The sequence below is a fragment of the Lynx canadensis genome, chromosome A2 (genome assembly GCF_007474595.2).
Source record: "Lynx canadensis isolate LIC74 chromosome A2, mLynCan4.pri.v2, whole genome shotgun sequence".
NCBI lineage: Eukaryota > Metazoa > Chordata > Mammalia > Carnivora > Felidae > Lynx > Lynx canadensis.
The window spans coordinates 3,230,588-3,247,953 of NC_044304.2; the positions used below are offsets into that span (position 1 = coordinate 3,230,588).

At 61.4% G+C, this 17,366-nt stretch overlaps 1 protein-coding gene across 11 annotated transcripts in view; it reads right to left on the reverse strand.

Moving 5' to 3' along the window:
* DPP9 (dipeptidyl peptidase 9) overlaps positions 1-17,366 on the reverse strand; it is a 43,017-nt gene that overhangs the window by 12,755 nt on the left and 12,896 nt on the right. For 9 of the 11 annotated variants that reach the window (XM_030298565.1, XM_030298552.1, XM_030298612.1 and 6 more), the window contains 10 exons: positions 16,344-16,517; positions 16,093-16,261; positions 15,257-15,370; positions 11,866-11,994; positions 10,731-10,792; positions 9,235-9,335; positions 7,394-7,571; positions 7,043-7,205; positions 3,920-3,999; positions 805-957 (listed from right to left, as the gene is read on the reverse strand). In XM_030298565.1, the coding sequence (XP_030154425.1) occupies positions 805-957; positions 3,920-3,999; positions 7,043-7,205; positions 7,394-7,571; positions 9,235-9,335; positions 10,731-10,792; positions 11,866-11,994; positions 15,257-15,370; positions 16,093-16,261; positions 16,344-16,517 (1,323 nt within the window). Of the gene's footprint in view, positions 1-804; positions 958-2,238; positions 2,499-3,919; positions 4,000-4,444; positions 4,678-7,042; positions 7,206-7,393; positions 7,572-9,234; positions 9,336-10,730; positions 10,793-11,865; positions 11,995-15,256; positions 15,371-16,092; positions 16,262-16,343; positions 16,518-17,366 lie in introns of those variants that run through there. The other 2 variants (XM_036064412.1, XM_036064413.1) reach the window with 2 other exon arrangements.

Sequence of the window (17,366 nt, forward strand, 5' to 3'; positions counted from 1 at the left end):
CGGGGGGCAAGAATGGTGCCATCAACCACGTCGGGGGAGTGCCCGCCTGGCTGACTTTCTAGAACGTTCCCACAGGCTAAAGGAGGGGGGCAAGAATGGTGCCATCAACCACGTCGGGGGAGTGCCCACCTGGCTGACTTTCTAGAACGTTCCCACAGGCTAAGGCGGGGGGCAAGAATGGTGCCATCAGGCACGTCGGGGGAGTGCCCACCTGGCTGACTTTCTAGAACGTTCCCACAGGCTAAGGCGGGGGGGGGGGGGCAAGAATGGTGCCATCAACCACGTCGGGGGAGTGCCCACCTGGCTGACTTTCTAGAACGTTCCCACAGGCTAAGGCGGGGGGCAAGAATGGTGCCATCAACCACGTCGGGGGAGTGCCCGCCTGGCTGACTTTCTAGAACGTTCCCACAGGCTAAGGCGGGGGGCAAGAATGGTGCCATCAGGCACGTCGGGGGAGTGCCCGCCTGGCTGACTTTCTAGAACGTTCCCACAGGCTAAGGCGGGGGGGGGGGGCAAGAATGGTGCCATCAACCACGTCGGGGGAGTGCCCACCTGGCTGACTTTCTAGAACGTTCCCACAGGCTAAGGCGGGGGGCAAGAATGGTGCCATCAGGCACGTCGGGGGAGTGCCCGCCTGGCTGACTTTCTAGAACGTTCCCACAGGCTAAGGCGGGGGGGGGGGGCAAGAATGGTGCCATCAACCACGTCGGGGGAGTGCCCACCTGGCTGACTTTCTAGAACGTTCCCACAGGCTAAGGCGGGGGGCAAGAATGGTGCCATCAGGCACGTCGGGGGAGTGCCCACCTGGCTCATGGAGCAGCTGTGGGAGAAGCCGGGTGTGGTGAGGCGCACGATCTCGCCCGCCGACTCATAGCTGACCACGTACAGGTGGTGCTCCAGGGGCGTGTCCTTCGTACCTTGGAAGTACACCAGCTTCGTCTCCTCGTTGACCCAGATCTGTGGGGACACAGGGGCTCCTCGTGAAGCAGCCCCAGGCCGGACCCTGAACTTCCCAGGCCTTTGCTCCCGCGGTGGCTGGGGGAGGGGGCCGATGCCCGGCGGAGAGACCCAGGCTCTTCTCCCTGCCCCCACAGGGAGGGCCCAGAGTTCCGGGGATGGGAGACTCGCCCTCTCCCCAGTTTCTTTAGCCCACCAGCTGGAGAAGAGCTTTCTGGGAGAGAAGCGCCTCTCGGACCTGGTGGGGCAGGAGCGGACAGCGACCTCGCTAAGCTCGCCGGGTGCCCTCTGGGAGGACTTGAAGTCGGAATGCCAACCCCAGACAGAGACGCAGAAGCAGAGGGCACAGGGCCTGGGACAGGGGCTGAGGGAGGGGCTGGCCTTGCCTGAGGGCCCCCCAGTCCCCAAGCCTGGTCCCCCAAGGGGTCAGCCCGCCTTTCGGACCCAGGTGCTCAGGGTGAAGAAGTGGGTCCCCCCCCCCCCGCCCCCGCCTGCTTCCTGGGTGAACGCCCATCAGACTCCAGTGTGACGATGACATGGTGAGGCCACCGAGGAAAGCAGGAAACAACCCCGCGACCTGGTAACACGGAGGCAAAACCCTTAAAAAAGTGTGTCCTCTGATGCAGCAAGTATGTTCCCGGGAACTGTTCCAGAGGGCTTTGCTGTGTTCTTAATACTAAAAAAAGACAACGACTCGAACATCCCCGAGTACAGATCGCTTTCAAAATTATGGCACAATGCTCCGTGGCCACGTAAAACCATATTTTCTAAAACAAACAAAAAGCAACAAAAAACACCCTGCGTAGCCCCTAAAACGATGTCCTGTGGAGCCGTGTGCAAACAGAAAAGATCTGCCGGGGTTTCCACCGTGGCCGGTCACCTCCCAGGGGAAGAGGTTACGGGGAGTCTGGGGTGAGGCAAGCGAGGGGATTCGCAAACGCAGGGTCACTCAGAGCGGTTCAGTCCACACAACAAACACGACGTATCCATTGTCGCCATCCTTTCAAAACAAATGCACGTTTTCTAGAAACACAGGGCATCGTTGGAAAACCCCCAGGCACCTGCAGTCATTCGCCGATTTTGTCACAAGGGCCACGTGAGACGAGGCACATGAAGGGGGCGCTCGGGACCCTCCCAGGTCCCCAAACAGCACGGGCGGCACAGACCCTCCGGAAGGGACGCGAGAGGCCCTCCCTTCCCTTTGTGAGTCTTAAACGCTGCTGTGTCGTCAACCATACTTCAGTTAAAAATAACATCAAGTGTTGCCACGGCTTTTTTTTTTTTTTTTTGCTTTTTTTTAATTTCTGGGTAAAAACCCAGGCGAGCAAACACCGTAACGCCCCCAGCGGCAGAGGAAAGGGAGAATCCTGGCTGGTGGGTCCACCAGACGCTGCGCTGGGGGCTTCTGGCTCAAGTCCCCTCAGGGGACATCCGGCGATGTCCGGGGACCTCTGTGGTTGTCACACCTGGGGCGGCTGGGGCTGGGGAGGCTCCTGATGCCCCACGGCACTCGGGACGCCCCGCTGGGGGCAGAGACTCTGCTGTAAACGCGAGCAGACCAGAGCTCTCTGAAGGTCCCATTTCACAGACGACGAACTGAGTGTTAGCTCCCGGCTGCCGAGAGGCAGGAGGCCCCTCTTCGCGTGCATCGGCCGTAGCAGAGCCAACGAGGCAGCCTTTAACCTTCTGGCACCCGACCTGCCGACCTCGCCTCGCAAGTCAGAGCGGGGTGTGAAATCTGACAGAATCAGGACCGCACGTGCCGCGTGGCGTCCCCACTGGCTTCCTTCCAACAATCCACAGGGGCGTCCTTCCAAGTCAGTGGAGGGGTCCGCGGGCGGGGGAGGTCATGCTCTAATCAACGCCCGTGTCTAAGGGACCTGGACCTATCCACGTCACTCCTCGCTTGCTCACTCAAGTGCTCACTAACCACTGCGGCTGCACGCAACAGCCCTGTGAGGCACGCACGTGTGCTAACACCTCTCACGTCTGCTTTTGGTCCAGGAGGCACTTATGCTGGTGTGAAGAAGGGACACAGGAAGTCTGATTAAGAGCTCTCTCCACTGAGAGGCCCGGGTGGCTCAGTCGGTTGAGCATCCGACTTCGGCTCGGGTCATGATCTCGCGGTTCGTGGGTTCGAGCCCTGCGTCGGGCTCTGCGCTGATGGCATGGAGCTGGCCTCGGATTCTCTCCCTCTCTCTCCCTGCCCCTAACCCGCTCTTGCTTGCTCTCTCTCACTCTCAAACTAAATAAACTCATAAAAAACTTAAAAATAAATAAAACGTAAAAGCTGGGGCACCTAGGTGGCCCAGTCAGTTAAGCGTCCGACTTTGACTCAGGTCATGATTTCATGGTTCATGAGTTCAAGCCCCGCGTCGGGCTCTGTGCTGACGGCTCGGAGCCTGGAGCCTGCTTCGGATTCTGCGTCTCCCTGTCTCTCTGCCCCTCCCCCACCTCTGTGTGCTCACGCACGCGCTCTCTCTCTCGCCCCCAAAAATAAAATAAAACGGTAAAACAAACACTAAAAAAAAAAGAGGTTTCTCCGTAATATTTGGAATTTTGTAGAACTGGACCCAGGCGAAGATTTGGTCAGAGACAAGTCCTGCCACGTCCTTAGGATGGCCAGAAGCTGCAGGACAAGTGTCCCATAAGCTGCTCTCCCAGGGAGAGGTGGCCTCATGGAGCGGGGGAAGGCTAACGGGATGCAACAGGTGCACAGAGCAGCCCCCGATTCCCGGACCGGGGCTGTCTCCGGCTGGCCGGAAGCGGAGCCCCGTGGGCCGTGGACGGAGCCGGGCGGAGCAGAGCAGGAGGAGGACGCAGCCAGGAGGGAAGAGAGAAGCCACAGGCACACGGGGTCGGCAGGGCAGCTGAAGCGTGCGCACGCGTGTGTCTGTGCACGTGTGTGTATACAAGCGTGCGTGCAGGGCGGGCGGGGAGGGTTGCAAAGAGATTCTGGTACCTTGGAGCCGTGCCTTGCCAAAACCTCCCACTCGCCGCTAGTCAGCGCGATCTCCTCCTTGATGGGGCACTTAAATTCATCTGCAAGTAAGGAGAGGAAGAGGTGAAAGGGGCCCAGGAAGCCGTGAAGGGGACGCAAAGGCACTGAGGCCAAACTCCACCGGAGCCCAGGCGGCCGGGGCCAGGAGGGAGGAAGGAGGCGAGGCCAAGCCAGCCGAGCCTGGGACACGGTAAGGTGCGGGGCCAGTGCAGGGTGCTGGCACCTCCCGGGGGAAACCAGACCTCTGCGTTTTTACCAGAAGCACCGATTTTAGAACCCGGCACGGGCCAAACCAGCGACTTCTGGACTCTCAACCGGTGACCTCTCAGAATGTGTTAGGTTTTGGAGAACGAGGTCTTGATTAGAACACTTGGGCTGAGCAAAGGCTCAGCTGAGATCCTATGACAGACCTTTGGGGTATTTGTTGTTTTGGTAGATCTCACTTTTGAATTTCCATCAGGTAAATAACTACGGATGCTAGTAGGCTCGCGTTACAAATTTATTAAGACGGTTTACGAGTGACGGCGGTTTCATGCCGGGCCCGCCTGACAGAGGCCCGGCAGACATCGACTCCTGCTGCCGAGATCTGGGCCCAGAGATTGGTCACAGCTGGATCTGGGAGGGAGGGACGCTCCTCCCGTGGTCCCCGCTCGCGGAGGCTGGACACGGCTGACTTTTCGCTCCTTCAGATCCTTACCGGAGCCCGTCCGGCGTCGGGCCTGCAGGGAGTGGGTGCAGGGCGCGGAGTGGAACCTCTCGTGGCCGCCGTTGGAGCCCCGCCCCTTGGGGAAGGACCCGGCGCACCCACTGACGGCTGGCCATGCGCCGCCCGCCCGGCTGCCGCGTCCTCTCAGCCTTCTGGGTTCAAGGCCACACTTCTCAGTGGAGGGGCTGCCCACCACACCTGCTCAGCCCTCTCTCGCGGGACCCTCTGCCGCGAAGGGCCCCTCGCGCGGCCTGGACACACTGCCCCAGCCGGCATCCCGCTTCTGGCTGGCGCCCCAGGCTCCTGACCTTCCCTCCTCTTCCCCAGGCGCCCCGATGGCAACTTTCAAGAACTCGTGGCTTCTGGTCCAAGGTGACCGAGGTCTCGCCTTCTCGGCTACCCAACGGCCGCCTAGCAGGCACGAGCCACGCGATGGTAAGCGCGAGCTGGGGACCAGGCGGGCCGCACGGGGTGGGAGGGAGAGCTGGCGTGCCCACTGCAAAGGCAGGGGGTCCCTGAGGGGCACCTGCCACGAGCTCCTCCCAGCGACCACCACAGGCAGGAATGAGGCTGTTCCAAGCGAAGGCTCCCGAGCTCACATCAGGTGGTGGCGGCCAAGTCAGAGGGACACACGGCGGGAAAGCCCAAGAGCAGTGAGCCACAGGGAGCCCGCCTTCGGGACGGCCTAGCCAGCCCGTGCTGTGTTGCACCCCGAGTGACAGCAGTGACAGGTCCCCGAGACAGCAGTCACTCCTCTGTTGCCGTCATACTCGAGGCCCATCAGTTCGAGGCTTCGCCTGTTCCTGACCCTCGGGCGGGGCTCCCCGGACACCACACGCTCTCAGGCCTCCATTCCCTGTGCGGGAGCTGACCCTACACTGGGGGACACTGGGCGACGTCGGGGACGTCTGGGGCCATCACGAGGGGGGGCTCCTGGCACTGAGTGGGCGGGGGGGGGTCAGGGATGCCGCTCAGCCCCCAAGAGAGCCTACGACGTCCCCGCTGAGGACCACCCGGCCCAGCGTCCGCAGTGGCCGGGGGTGGGGTGCCGGAGGGGCTCCGGCTGGCTCTCAGCCCACGCTGCTTCCCCACCCCGTCCCGGGGCCGAGATGCCATCTGCGTGAGGACCCCCGCACACCCGCTGCGGGTATCCTTCTGCTCCCTGGGACTCCAGGCACGCAGACCTGCCCACACAGCATGTCCACGCCCGGGCACCGACGCGAACACATCCAAACCCCAACCGGACGTTTCTCTCCTAAATCTGTCCCTCCCACACTCTTTCTGTCTCACGCTGACACTCCAAAAAACCTTCCGGTTTCTCTCTCAGACCCTACGTCCAATCCACCGGCAGACTGCTGACTCAGAGGTCAAAGTGCATCCAGAATCGAATCCGCCTGGCTTGGCCCAGCCTGCTGCCCTGACCCATCCTGGCTACACTCCACACAGCAACCCCAGGAACCGCTTAAACTGATGTGAGGTCAGTGGTAAAAGCCCAAGTCCTCCCTGAGGCCCCCAAGGCCCGGTGCAACGTGCCCTGGCCCCTCTCCTCCCTCTTCTCCTCCCTCCCTCCCCCAGCTCACTCTTCTCCAGCCACACGGGCCTCCTTGCTGTGTGTCCACCAGGCCAGGCCGCTGCTGCCCCAGGACCTCTGCACAGGCTGTGCCCTCCACCTGGAATGATCTGTGTGGCTGCCTCGGCCACCTGTTCCGGGTCTCTGCGTGTGACCCGTCGGCAGAGACGTCCCTCTGACCCCCCCGCTAGAAAGAAGGCCCTCATTCTCTAACCTCCTGTCCCGCTGCACGTGCTCCCACACTCACCCCGAGGTAAGGTCTTCACTTGTTTTTGGATGACTGCCCACCCTCCTCCACTAGAGAGTTCCACAAGAGCCGGGATTTTCCTTTCTCTCTTTAGATTCATACCCCTGGCACCTAGAGCAGGGGTCGGCCGCTTTTCCCATAAGGGGCCAGACAGCACATGTTTTCAGCGATGCAAGACATATGTCACACTGCCGCCACCCTACTCAACTCTGTCATCGCGGCATGAGATCAGCCACAGACAGCCTGTAAATGAATAAGCGCGACCGTGTGCCAATAAAACTTTATTTGCGAAAACGGGCAGTGGGCCGGATTTGATCTGTGGCCGCGGTGTGCCCGCCCCTGGTGAGAGAAGGGCCTGGCACGTGGTCGGCGCTGAATACACGCTACCGACCGGATGAACAGACGGTCGGCTGCAAGAACCCCTGCCAGGCCGCCCCTGCCAGGCCGCCCCTGCCAGGCCGCGAAAGATGTTCCAGAGAGGCTGGCTTTCTGACTCCTCCCACCCCCGCCCCTTCGCGGACCGCTCACGCTCACGGGGCGGGTCAGTCGGGCTTTGCTCACCTTCCCCGGGGCTGAAGGGCTCACTCCAGTCGTAGCCTCCGGGCTTTAAGATGGCGGTGACCTTGTACAAGTGGCAGAAGCCGGTCTTGCACTCGTTGGCACGGAGGAAGCAGAGCTCGCCCTCTCCCTCGGACTGGGGGAACGGGTAGAAGATGTCATGAACCTGTCCGGGTAGAAGATGGAACGTGCGTCAGGAGGCGGGCCGCCGCCGCGTGGCCAGGCGTCCGTCCGTGGAAGGCGAACTCTGCCCGCTGCCCCGCCCCCGCCCCGCCCCGGCCCCGCTCCGCCCCGCCCAGCCGGGGATCTGGGGGCCCGGGCGGGGCGCAACACCCGGCGTCTCCCCACGCTTACGTTGATCCACACGTCGGTGACCTCCTCGTACACCACGTGCGGCTGGACATTCCTGGGCACCGCTCTGGCCAAGGCCACCCGTTCCTGCTCATCCTCGGTGGCGGGGATGAACAGGGCCGGGGGGAGGAGGACAAGCTGGAGCCGCTGCTGGGGCCGGTCCAGGAACATAGCCCAGGCACTGAGAGGGCGACAAGAGAGAGCGGCCGGAGGCCTCAGGGCCCAGCGGGGGAAGCCGGGTGACAGACGCCTCCCTTTCCGAACGCGTGGCGTCACAACCACCCTTCCTCTGGCGGCCTTGCCTACACTCGACCGAGTAACCCCGTGGCACACAAAGGCTTCTCGTTAGCACAGGCCCTCCGGAGAAGATGGCGGGGGGGGGGCGACAGAACTCTAACTCAACCATTCTGGAAACATCGCGCGTCATTAGGACTCAGAGCAGCGTTTCGAAGACGTCTGCAATTTCTGCCAAATCCTCAGCCCACGTTCACTATCCTTTATTTCCTGTTTTGCTCTGGATGGACATTGTACTTTTGTGTGTGTGTGTGTGTGTGTGTGTTAAAAAATTGTTCATCCTGTCAAACAACCTGAGTCCTTAAGGACTTGGGATAGAGGCAGGCAAACGGCAACTTAAAAAAGACAAAATCCCGTTGGAGGTGGGGACACCTGGCTGGCTCAGTCGGTGGAGGGGTCGTGAATTCGAGCCCCGCGTTGGTGTAGGTATCACTTAAAAATCACGTTTGGGAGCTACTCTATCATTATGTTCTGTCCTCAAAACAACGGTTTTGAAATAAAACTTCTCAAAACTGGGGGGAAAAAAGTTCTCTGTACCTTTTTTTTTTTAACGTTGATTTATTTTTGAGAGAGACAGAGCACAAGTCGGGGAGGGGCAGAGAGAGGAGACACAGAATCCAAAGCAGGCTCCAGGCTCCAGGTTCTGTGCTGTGGCACAGAGCGCGACGCGGGGCTTGAACCCACAAGCCGCGAGATCATGACCTGAGCCGAAGTCGGGTGCTTAACGGACTAAGCCGCCTAGGCGCCTTATATTTTTGGTTTTTTTATTTTATTTTATTTTATTTTATTTTATTTTATTTTATTTTATTTATTTAAAAAAGCTTTTTTAATGTTTATTTTTAACAGAGAGAGACAGAGACAAGCAGGGGAGGAGGAGCAGAGACAGGGAGACACAGAATCCCAAGCAGGCTCCAGGCTCCGAGCTGTCAGCACAGAGCCCGACACGGGGCTTGAACCCATGAACCGTGAGATCATGACCTGAGCCGAAGTCAGATGCTGAACCTCCTGAGCCATCCAGGTGCCCCTCCCCCTTCCCCGACTGTAAACGGACAATGTGTTTTAAATGGAGATGTCAGTACCGTAAGGGCGATGCCACAGGGACAGGAGATTCCAGCCAGAGCCTGCCGCCCGCCAAAGGCCCGGCCCCTTGGTCCAGGCTGCCTCTGTGATACAGGGGCCAGCAAGCAAATATTCCAGCCTCGTGCGCCACACGGTTCCTTTAAAAGCAGCCCGTCAACCCCGCCAACGTGGCGCGAAAGCAGCTACGGACGATCTGTACACCAGCAAGTGTGGCCCCGTGACCATAAAACTTTATTCCTGGACGCTGAAATGTGGATTTCATATCATTTTCGTGTGTGATGAGGTATTCTTCTTTGGATTTTCTGACTTCTAACTGTTTAGAAAGCACGAAGGCCGCTCTTGGCTCGCGGGCCATACGGAAACTGACATCGGGCTGCCTGGCCTGCGTGCGGTGGCCCGGGGCCTGGCTCCAGAGACTTGCCCTTGATGTGGCCGCAGGGTCACGAGGTGAGTGACAAGGCAACACTCACTATTTGCCGTCCCGGGTCCACCCGGCCCTGGCGATGTACTCCACCCTGGGGAAGAGTGTGCTGAAGGGTTGTGCCAGCTCCTTCTCTTGGGTCGCCACGATCTAAAGGGAGAGCAGACTCAGGTCACACTTGGGCCCGACCACATGTTGCCTGGGAGGAGATGGCCGCTGCTGGGGGTGGGGGGGGGTATACTGTGTCCCCCAAATCCCTATCTTGGGGTCCTGACTCCCGGTGCCTCAGAAAGGGCCTTATTCGAAGCAGGGCGGCTACAGTGTCATTAGTTAAGGTGGTGCTGGAATAGGGTAGCCCCCTTTCGTAAGGGGGATGTGAGGACTCAGCTGCCAGGCAGAGGACACCTTGTGACAAAAGGCAGGACAAGGCGAGGAGCGGGGCCGGGAACAGACCCCCTCACGGCCGCAGAAGGAGCCGGACTGCCCACACCTTGCCATCAGACGTTTAGGCTCCAGAGCCAGGAGGCAACGTGCTTCTGTGGTCTGAGCTCCCGGCATGTGGGGCTCTGTCAGGACAGCCTGTTGGCTGGAAAGCGAGGGCCCTGGCCTGGGCTGTCACCACAGAGCCAGGCAGCCTTGGGCGACACAACATCCAGCTGCCACGGCTTCCCGGAGGCTAACGGGGCCGGCGCCCGGCGGTTCCGGAGGATGGGCCGAGAACCACGTTGCTGGCAGGGGCTCAGTGAAGCCACCTAACGTCAGGTCTGTGTAAGATCTGCCAGAACGTTCTGGTGCGGAGTGTAGAAAGGTTTTGGTCAGGGTCTGATCATTCCGAAACCAAAACCTAACCCCCGATGGTGAAAATAAGCACATTTTATCTTCCCCCTTTTGGGAAACCTCACACAAAAAGTCATCCCGGCACAAACGTCCCAGAGCTTCCTCAGCCTGTCTGAGTGCTCTGACCTCTGACCTGGGGGGGGGGGGGGGTGGTTTCCGTCTGCATCCCCTCGGCCCTTCTCGGTTATAGCCTCTCCTGCCCTCCCGGCTGCGGGGTCCTGAGCGAGTGCTCCCGGGGTGATAAGGACGCTTGTTGTCGATACTGACCCGGGGTGACAGAAGCGTCTGGAGCACTGACCATCCCGGCGAAGTTATAGGTGAGGACCTGCCCAAATGCCAGGGACGGGGAGTGGCCGGGGCGGAGCTCTAGTCCCCTGGATGACTGACTACCCAACGGAGCTTTCTGCTCTGGAGACTGTTCTGGAAGCTCTTGTGGGACCTTCTGCTCAAGGACCGCTCCTCAGCATCGCCTCCTCACACCCCAGGACCACCCAGAGGCAGATGAGGCCGGGCCACCACTCATTTTCGAGACCGAGGCAGGGTGATGGGGCGCTACGGAGGCAGTGCCTTTTCGGGTTCACGTGCCCCTGGAAAGGGGGGCAAGCGGCCTGCTGATGTCGCCCAACTGTCCCCCCATCTCCACCACCTACCCCGGCCCCCACCCCTCCTCACCCAGCACCCCCCCCCGGGCACCCTGGCCACGCTCACCTTGCCCTGACTATCGGTCTGAAACTCGGCCAGCTTCAGGGCGATCTTGGGATTCTTGCTGCCTGCAGAAATGAAAGGGAGGTGAGGCCGGCAGGTGTCGCCCGTGAGGGCTGAGAGCAGGTGTCTGGGGTGGAGGTTGTGGGGTGATGCCCTAGGAAGGTGACAAAGCCAGCGTGGGAGGGAGGGGCAGGAAGGGACCAGGTATCCAAAGGTCTCTCCATGGGCACGTCGACGCTCTGGTCCAGGCACAAAGTCCCTCGGGCAGGCCTTTCTGACTCTGGCCCTGGACCTTGTTCCGTGACAACCGTCTTTACCATTTAAGAACGCAGGCCAGACCCCGTGCTGGGTGGGAAGGCGGGTCGTGGGGGGACAAAACGTAAAGAACATGCCTCCCTGCCTTTGGAGAGCCTGAGAGTTGGTCGCAAAGACAGGACACGTCCACAATAAGACCGTCAACGATGCGGACAGGTGACACGTGTCCCCCGTGCCTCAGCTGGGCCCCGAGCTGTCGGGAGGCACGTGGCTTACTGGCTGGGATGGCCAAATGGCACTCGCCACAGACAGGTGCGCCACAGTCAGGCTCCAGCCCCACCTACGATCAGTCCCCACCGTGGCCTGCACGGTGCTCGCCCCGGTGCTCGCCCCGGGACGGGCAGCCCCTCTGAGCCTCAGCTTCCCACCCGTGCAGCGGGGCAGGAGGAGGGCCGACCTTTCCCACTCGCGCCAGGGACTGGAAGTGTCCCTGGAAGGCCCTGTCGGGTGGAGCACATAGTAGGTGCTTCCCACACGCTTCCCAGGGGACCAAAAACAGGCCGAACCCGGCCTGCAACGTATTTTCAGTTAGCTCGCCAAGCATTTTTAAATAATTCGAGGAGCGTTTAAGAAGCAGGCCGTTTCTTGGAGCCATCTGGATTTCTGGCCTCCTCGAGAAACAGGGCAAACTCGAGCCTGCATTCTCACGAGGTGCCAAGTATCTGACGTGCCCTTGGATGGGGCCGCACCCCCAGACCCCCCCCTCTGGCACCGTCTCCCCGGGCCCCGAGGTCACCGATAGTGGCACCGGCCCCGCTGCCGTTGTCGAGCCCGGCCTGCCTCTCTGGGTCCTGGTTGGTGCACGCCTGCCCAGTGCCCTCACCTGTCCTGGGGTATCGGTAGGAGTCCGTCTTCCTTTCTTCTAGTGCGGGAGAGGGCACATGAATAATTTCCACCTCAGACTCGTCAACTTCCTCGTACAGGATCCGCAGCGTCTTACAGCCTTCCGGACCTGGAAGGGACAGGGGGAGCTGCTGGGGGCGCCACACGTCCCTGCTGTCACCCCACCTTCTGCCGCACATAAAGGGGACCCCCAGCTCTACCACGGCAGGGCCCGGATTAGAGCCCGAGGCCCCGGGCTAGAAGCCTGGCCCTGCTGTTTACTGTAACCGTTACATCTCATGCCAGGGCCTCAGTGTTCTCACCTGCGCGATGGGAAGAACCGAGCCGTTCCTAGCACGAAATGGCATGAGAGGTGGCCCTATGTGGTATTATGGGGCTGAACTGAAATCCCGTGTTGGGAGCCCCCAGCACCTCAAAATGGGGCTGTTATTTGGGGACAGGGTGTTAGATGATGAGTTTGAGAGGAGGTCATCAGAGTGGCCCGATCCAATCTGATCGGTGTCCTCATAACAAGACATGAGGGCACAGACACGCCGAGGGACGACCACGTGAGGACACGGGGAGAAGACGGCCGTCCGCACACCGAGGAGAGCGGCCCCAGGAGGAAGCAGCCCCGGGGACGCCTGATGGCCGACCTCCCGCCTCCAGGACCAGGACGGTAAATGCTTATTGTTGAGCCGCCGTGTCTGGGGGGCTTGCTTCTGGCGGCCCCAGCGGAGTAACACGCGGGGCTCGGCTCAAGAAGGCTCGGGATAAGAATCGTGACAAGTGCGTGAATCCCCGAGCGGTGGCCGCTTGGAAAGGAACGCGGCACGGGCAGTGCTGACCTCACGGGGAGGGAGCCCACGGCTGTTGCTTCCTCCTGAGGCTGCCGAAAAGGGTCCCCATCTGCAGCGTCCTGTAGCCCCACCTGAGACTCGCCCCAGATGGAGCAGGGGTGCCTCCAGAACCAGCGGCCCAGCCCCACCCGGTCTGCAGGGGGGAGGGGGCACAGGAGGGGTGAGCCGCTGGCCTGAGGCCATGCGGTGTGGGACTGGCCGCACCGCAGCCCGAACCCCTGCCTCAGACTTCTGCGTCCACCTGCCCCGCACGAAGGACTCAAGGGCCCCAGACCCCGACAGCCAGGAAGAATACTCTCGGGTTGCCGTGGCCGAGGAAAAGCCCCATCCCTTCACGCGAGACAGCACAGGAGGTGACCCCGGGTGTGGGGTCTGGGAGGGGGCTACCCCAGATGGCTGACGGCCGTGGCGTCGGGGGGGGGGGGTCTTCCTCGAAGGGGTTTCTGAGCCGGTACCAGCACGCCAGAGAAAGGACCTCTGAGATCATCTAGACCAGCGGACCCCAACCAAGGGCCGTTCTGTGTGCCCAAGGGTCAGTCACCTGAGCTGGTCAGAGCCCGAGAACACCTCAAGTAGAGGTCAGGGATGCTGTCCAACACCTCACAGTGCTCAGGACGGCCCCCAGCACAGAGGATGAGCCAGCCCCGAAGTCCAGAGTGCCGAGGGGGAGAGATCCAGTTCGTGGCCAAGGACCCCGTCTTACCGACCAGGACGCTTCAGGCCTGCAGACAGCCACAGGCTGAAAGAGCTGACCCCGGACCCTAGCTCCAGAGGCACGGGCCCCGGGGCTACACGCCGCACGGCAGCGCGCTGAGGAGCCCGGCCCAGGTGGAAGGAGAGGTCACGGCACTGTCCCCTGTAACCTGCGACCCGGCCTGAGTCTCGGGCAGCACCAGGCGGCCTCAGGTGCCCCTCTGATGGGGCGACCCCTCCTGTTCCTGGGAGCCGACTTAAACATATCGTGCCGGCTTCTTTGTATCACAGGATTTAGTATCTTGCTTCTGTTGATGGCAGGACCATAAGGTCTTCTTTCAAGTTAATTTAAGGACAAGGGGAGTTGAACTAGAGGCAAGAGCGAACAGGAGACGGGGCTCTGACGGCAGACGGCCGGAGCCCGGGGCCGGGACGTGAGCACCGCTGAAGCTCACAGGGGTACGAAGTCCACGGAGAAATCAATTAGCAGCACAAGAGGGTCTGATGCTACCGGCACGTTCCAGAAACAAGTCCCCCACCCAGAGAAGGTGGATCTTGCTTGACCGAACACTGGAGGGGACAAGATACCCCCACACTACGGGGACAAAGACACAGAGATACAAAAGGACCCACTGATCTGGCTTCTTCCATAAAGAGGAAATCCATCAAAATCGAAGCCGTGTGTAGCTTCCGCTCAGCTCTCTTATAGCTGGAATTTTCTCAGTGGCAGGATTCAGGATCCTCGGGCCTGCTGACATTTGGGGCTGGATCACTCCTTGTGGGAGAGAGCCGTCCTGGCCACTGTAGGGCGCAGAGCAGCACCCGTGGCTCCTGCCTGCTCAGTACCAGTAGCCACCCAGTCGTGACAACCACGGATGTCCCCAGATGTCACCTGGGGTCTCCTGGGAGCAGAATCGTCCCTGGCTAAGAACCACTGAGAAACTCCCAGAAGATCAGAAGGTGTATATAAAAATGTTCAGGGGCGCCTGGGTGGCTCAGTCGGTTAAGCGTCCGACTTTGGCTCAGGTCATGATCTCACGGTTCGTGGGTTCGAGCCCTGTGTCGGGCTCTGTGCTGACAGCTCAGAACCTGGAGCCTGCTTCAGAGTCTGTGTCTCCCTGTGTCTCTGCCCCTTCCCTGCTTGCTCTCTGTCTCTATCTCAAAAATAGTAAACATTAAAAAAATTTTAAAAAAGTTTGCCATAGCACCGTTTATAACAAAAGGCGAGACCCAAACCAAACACCGGAAACAGCCGAAGTGTCGGTAGGTGTGGAACCAGTTAAACATGCCGTGGCCCATCGTCACCCCGGGGACAGTTAGTCATCAGAGTCCTCTGTGTCCTGACTGCAACGGACAGAAAGTTCGTACCCCCAAATTCAAATGTCAAATCCTACCCGAAGGCGCTGGTGGGGGGAGGTGCGGCCTCCAGGAGAGGATTAAGCCAGGAGGGCGGGAGCCCCGGGAATGAGACGAGCGTGTCCTCACGACAGAGGCCCAGCGAGCACCCTGCCCTACTGCCCTGTGAGCACGCGGGGAGAGGACAGTGGTCGTGAGCCAGGAGGCAGGTTCTCAACAGACGCCACATCCGCTGGCGCCCTGGCCTTGGACGGCTCGCCTCCAGAACCCGGAGGAAAAGATGTCTGTTGTTCCCCAGCCCCGCCCCGGGCCTGTGGGGTCCTGTCAGAGTGGCCTGAACGGCTTGGGACACGACTATCGACACAAAAGGCTCTGCGGTTTGTTTTAAGCGAAAAGAGCCGAGAGCAGAAAAGCAGGCAGACCGTGGCTCCGCTACCAGAAGGAACGCGCGGGAAGCGCTTTGGCAAACGCGAGGGCGCCTACCCTCCCCGGAGGCGGCAGGGCACCACCAGTAGCCGGTGAAGCGGTCGAATTCTTCCTGGATGACGAAGGTGGCCACGCCCGCAGACCTGGGGTCATCGAGGACACTGGGTGAGCCTGGACAGGGAGAGAGCCACACGCGGTGAGGAACGCAGTGCACAGCCGGCCTCCGCCCCCAAGCACCGTGCACATTCGAGGCTGAAACATCCTACGGCTGAGGGCGTCCGGAGCGCTGAGGGGTTGACCCGCAGCCCTGGCCCCTGCCCGCTCAATGCCAGGAGCGTCCTTAACCAGCCACCACAGCTCACGGTGTCTCCGGACGCGACCAGCGTCCGTGCCGCCTGGGCTAAGCTTCAGGTTTAGGGAGAGAGCGCTGGGGCTGAGGGCAGGAAGGGCCGTGTGACCAGAGCCCCTGACTGGTGCACAGCTCCACACAACATCCAGGAGGAGGAGGTCACTTCTGGGGAGCAGGGGGGTGAGGGAGAACTCAGGGAGCACGTGAGACCCGAGCCTGACTCGGAGGAGACGGACGGAAACGCGGGGGGGGGGGGGGGGGTGTTCACGTGAGCAGAGGCAGAACAAGCACCTGGTGCGGGGAGAGGCCACCCCGGCCGACTCACACAGAGAAAACTATGGACCAGGCAGCCGGACTCCCCGTGAGGCCGGGGCAGAGCCACGCAGGACACACAGGCGGGGGAACCGGGACAGCAGGGTCCGAGAAGGCGCCCGGTGGTCGGGGGTAACGGGAGTGGGAACGGGGGCCTTTCTGGGAGCTGCGCTGGGGGCCGTCCACACGAGCCCCCACCCGGGACAGGAGCCGGCCCCCTGCGTGGCCTCACCTCTATGGCAGAAGGTCAGCCGCCGCTCCTCGCCCGTCTCAATGTTGGCCACCCACAGGTCGTTGTTGTTGATGAAGGAGAAGAAGGCGGGGTCGGCAGGGCAGATCTTGGGGTCCATGCGGGGCCCGGTGCACTGGGTCTTGATTTCCAGGGGCTTCATGGGGGACACCTGGGGACACAGAGGTCTGGCTCAGGGGGACGGGAGGCTGCCCGGCCGCCCGCCCTGCCCCCAGCCAGTGACCAGGGCTCACCATGAAGCCATTCTTGCCCCCGTCCCGACAGTGGAAGAGGCTGTTGCTGGCCTGGAAGAGGAAGAGGCCGCTCTCGCTGTGGAAGTCGTAGGAGGTGATGCCAAAGACCCCCAGGCGCTTCCGTTCCCGAAGGAGCTCTTCCTCCCGAGAGTAGACTCCGTGGTGGGGAGTGGCCTGGGGACACACACAGACGGGCCCGCGTCAGCAGCCAGGAGCCCGGCACCCGGGCACTCCTGGGAGGGCTCGGCGCACCTGCCGTGGCTCCACACCAGAGAGAACTTTCTGCTGAGCAGAGCTGTCCAGCGGAGCTCCCCAACCAGGGGGCCAGAGCGGCCCGAGCCCGGGGGGCCATGAGGTGCCCCGGCGGGCTCGGCAACAGGGCCGGTTGACAGGCTCCGGGCTCACCCGAGGCTTCCTCCCCTCTGGGCCCGTCTCTGGGCTCGCCTGGGCCCACATCTGCCCAGAGATCCTCTCTGAGGCAGACGGGGCCCTCCCCTAGCCGCCGGCACGGGCGGCTACCCAAGGTACTCTCCCCTGCTCCCCAACGCCAATGCCGCAGACGCCCTCCCTCCTGCCCTGAGCACCATCCCATCCAACCAGAGCTTCGGGTGAACCCTCCCTCCACCACACACTTCTGCTTTCTGCGCGGGGGGAGCGGGGCAAATTCAGGACCACCTGGCCACCCAAACACCCAACCCGGAGGGGTCTGGGCGCGCGGCTGCCCCGAGGAGAACTCTGAACACGACAGGGCAACGTTCCCGGCAAGAAACGCGTTTTTGAAAAGCAGAACCCGGAGTGCAACGACCGGCCCCCCGCCCCCCCCCCCACCCCGCCTGGCGGGCCTGGGGCAGAAGTGAGGGCGGTCACACGGGTGTGGAGAAATGCACAATGTGCCTCCACCCACCACCTCCTGCTGCCACGACCACAAAGAAATCAACATAAACCACGGCAAAAGGCACCCCCGTCCCTCGCCGGCCCTCTTCTCCCTAGGTGAGCCGACTGTGGATGAGGTTAAGTACCAGC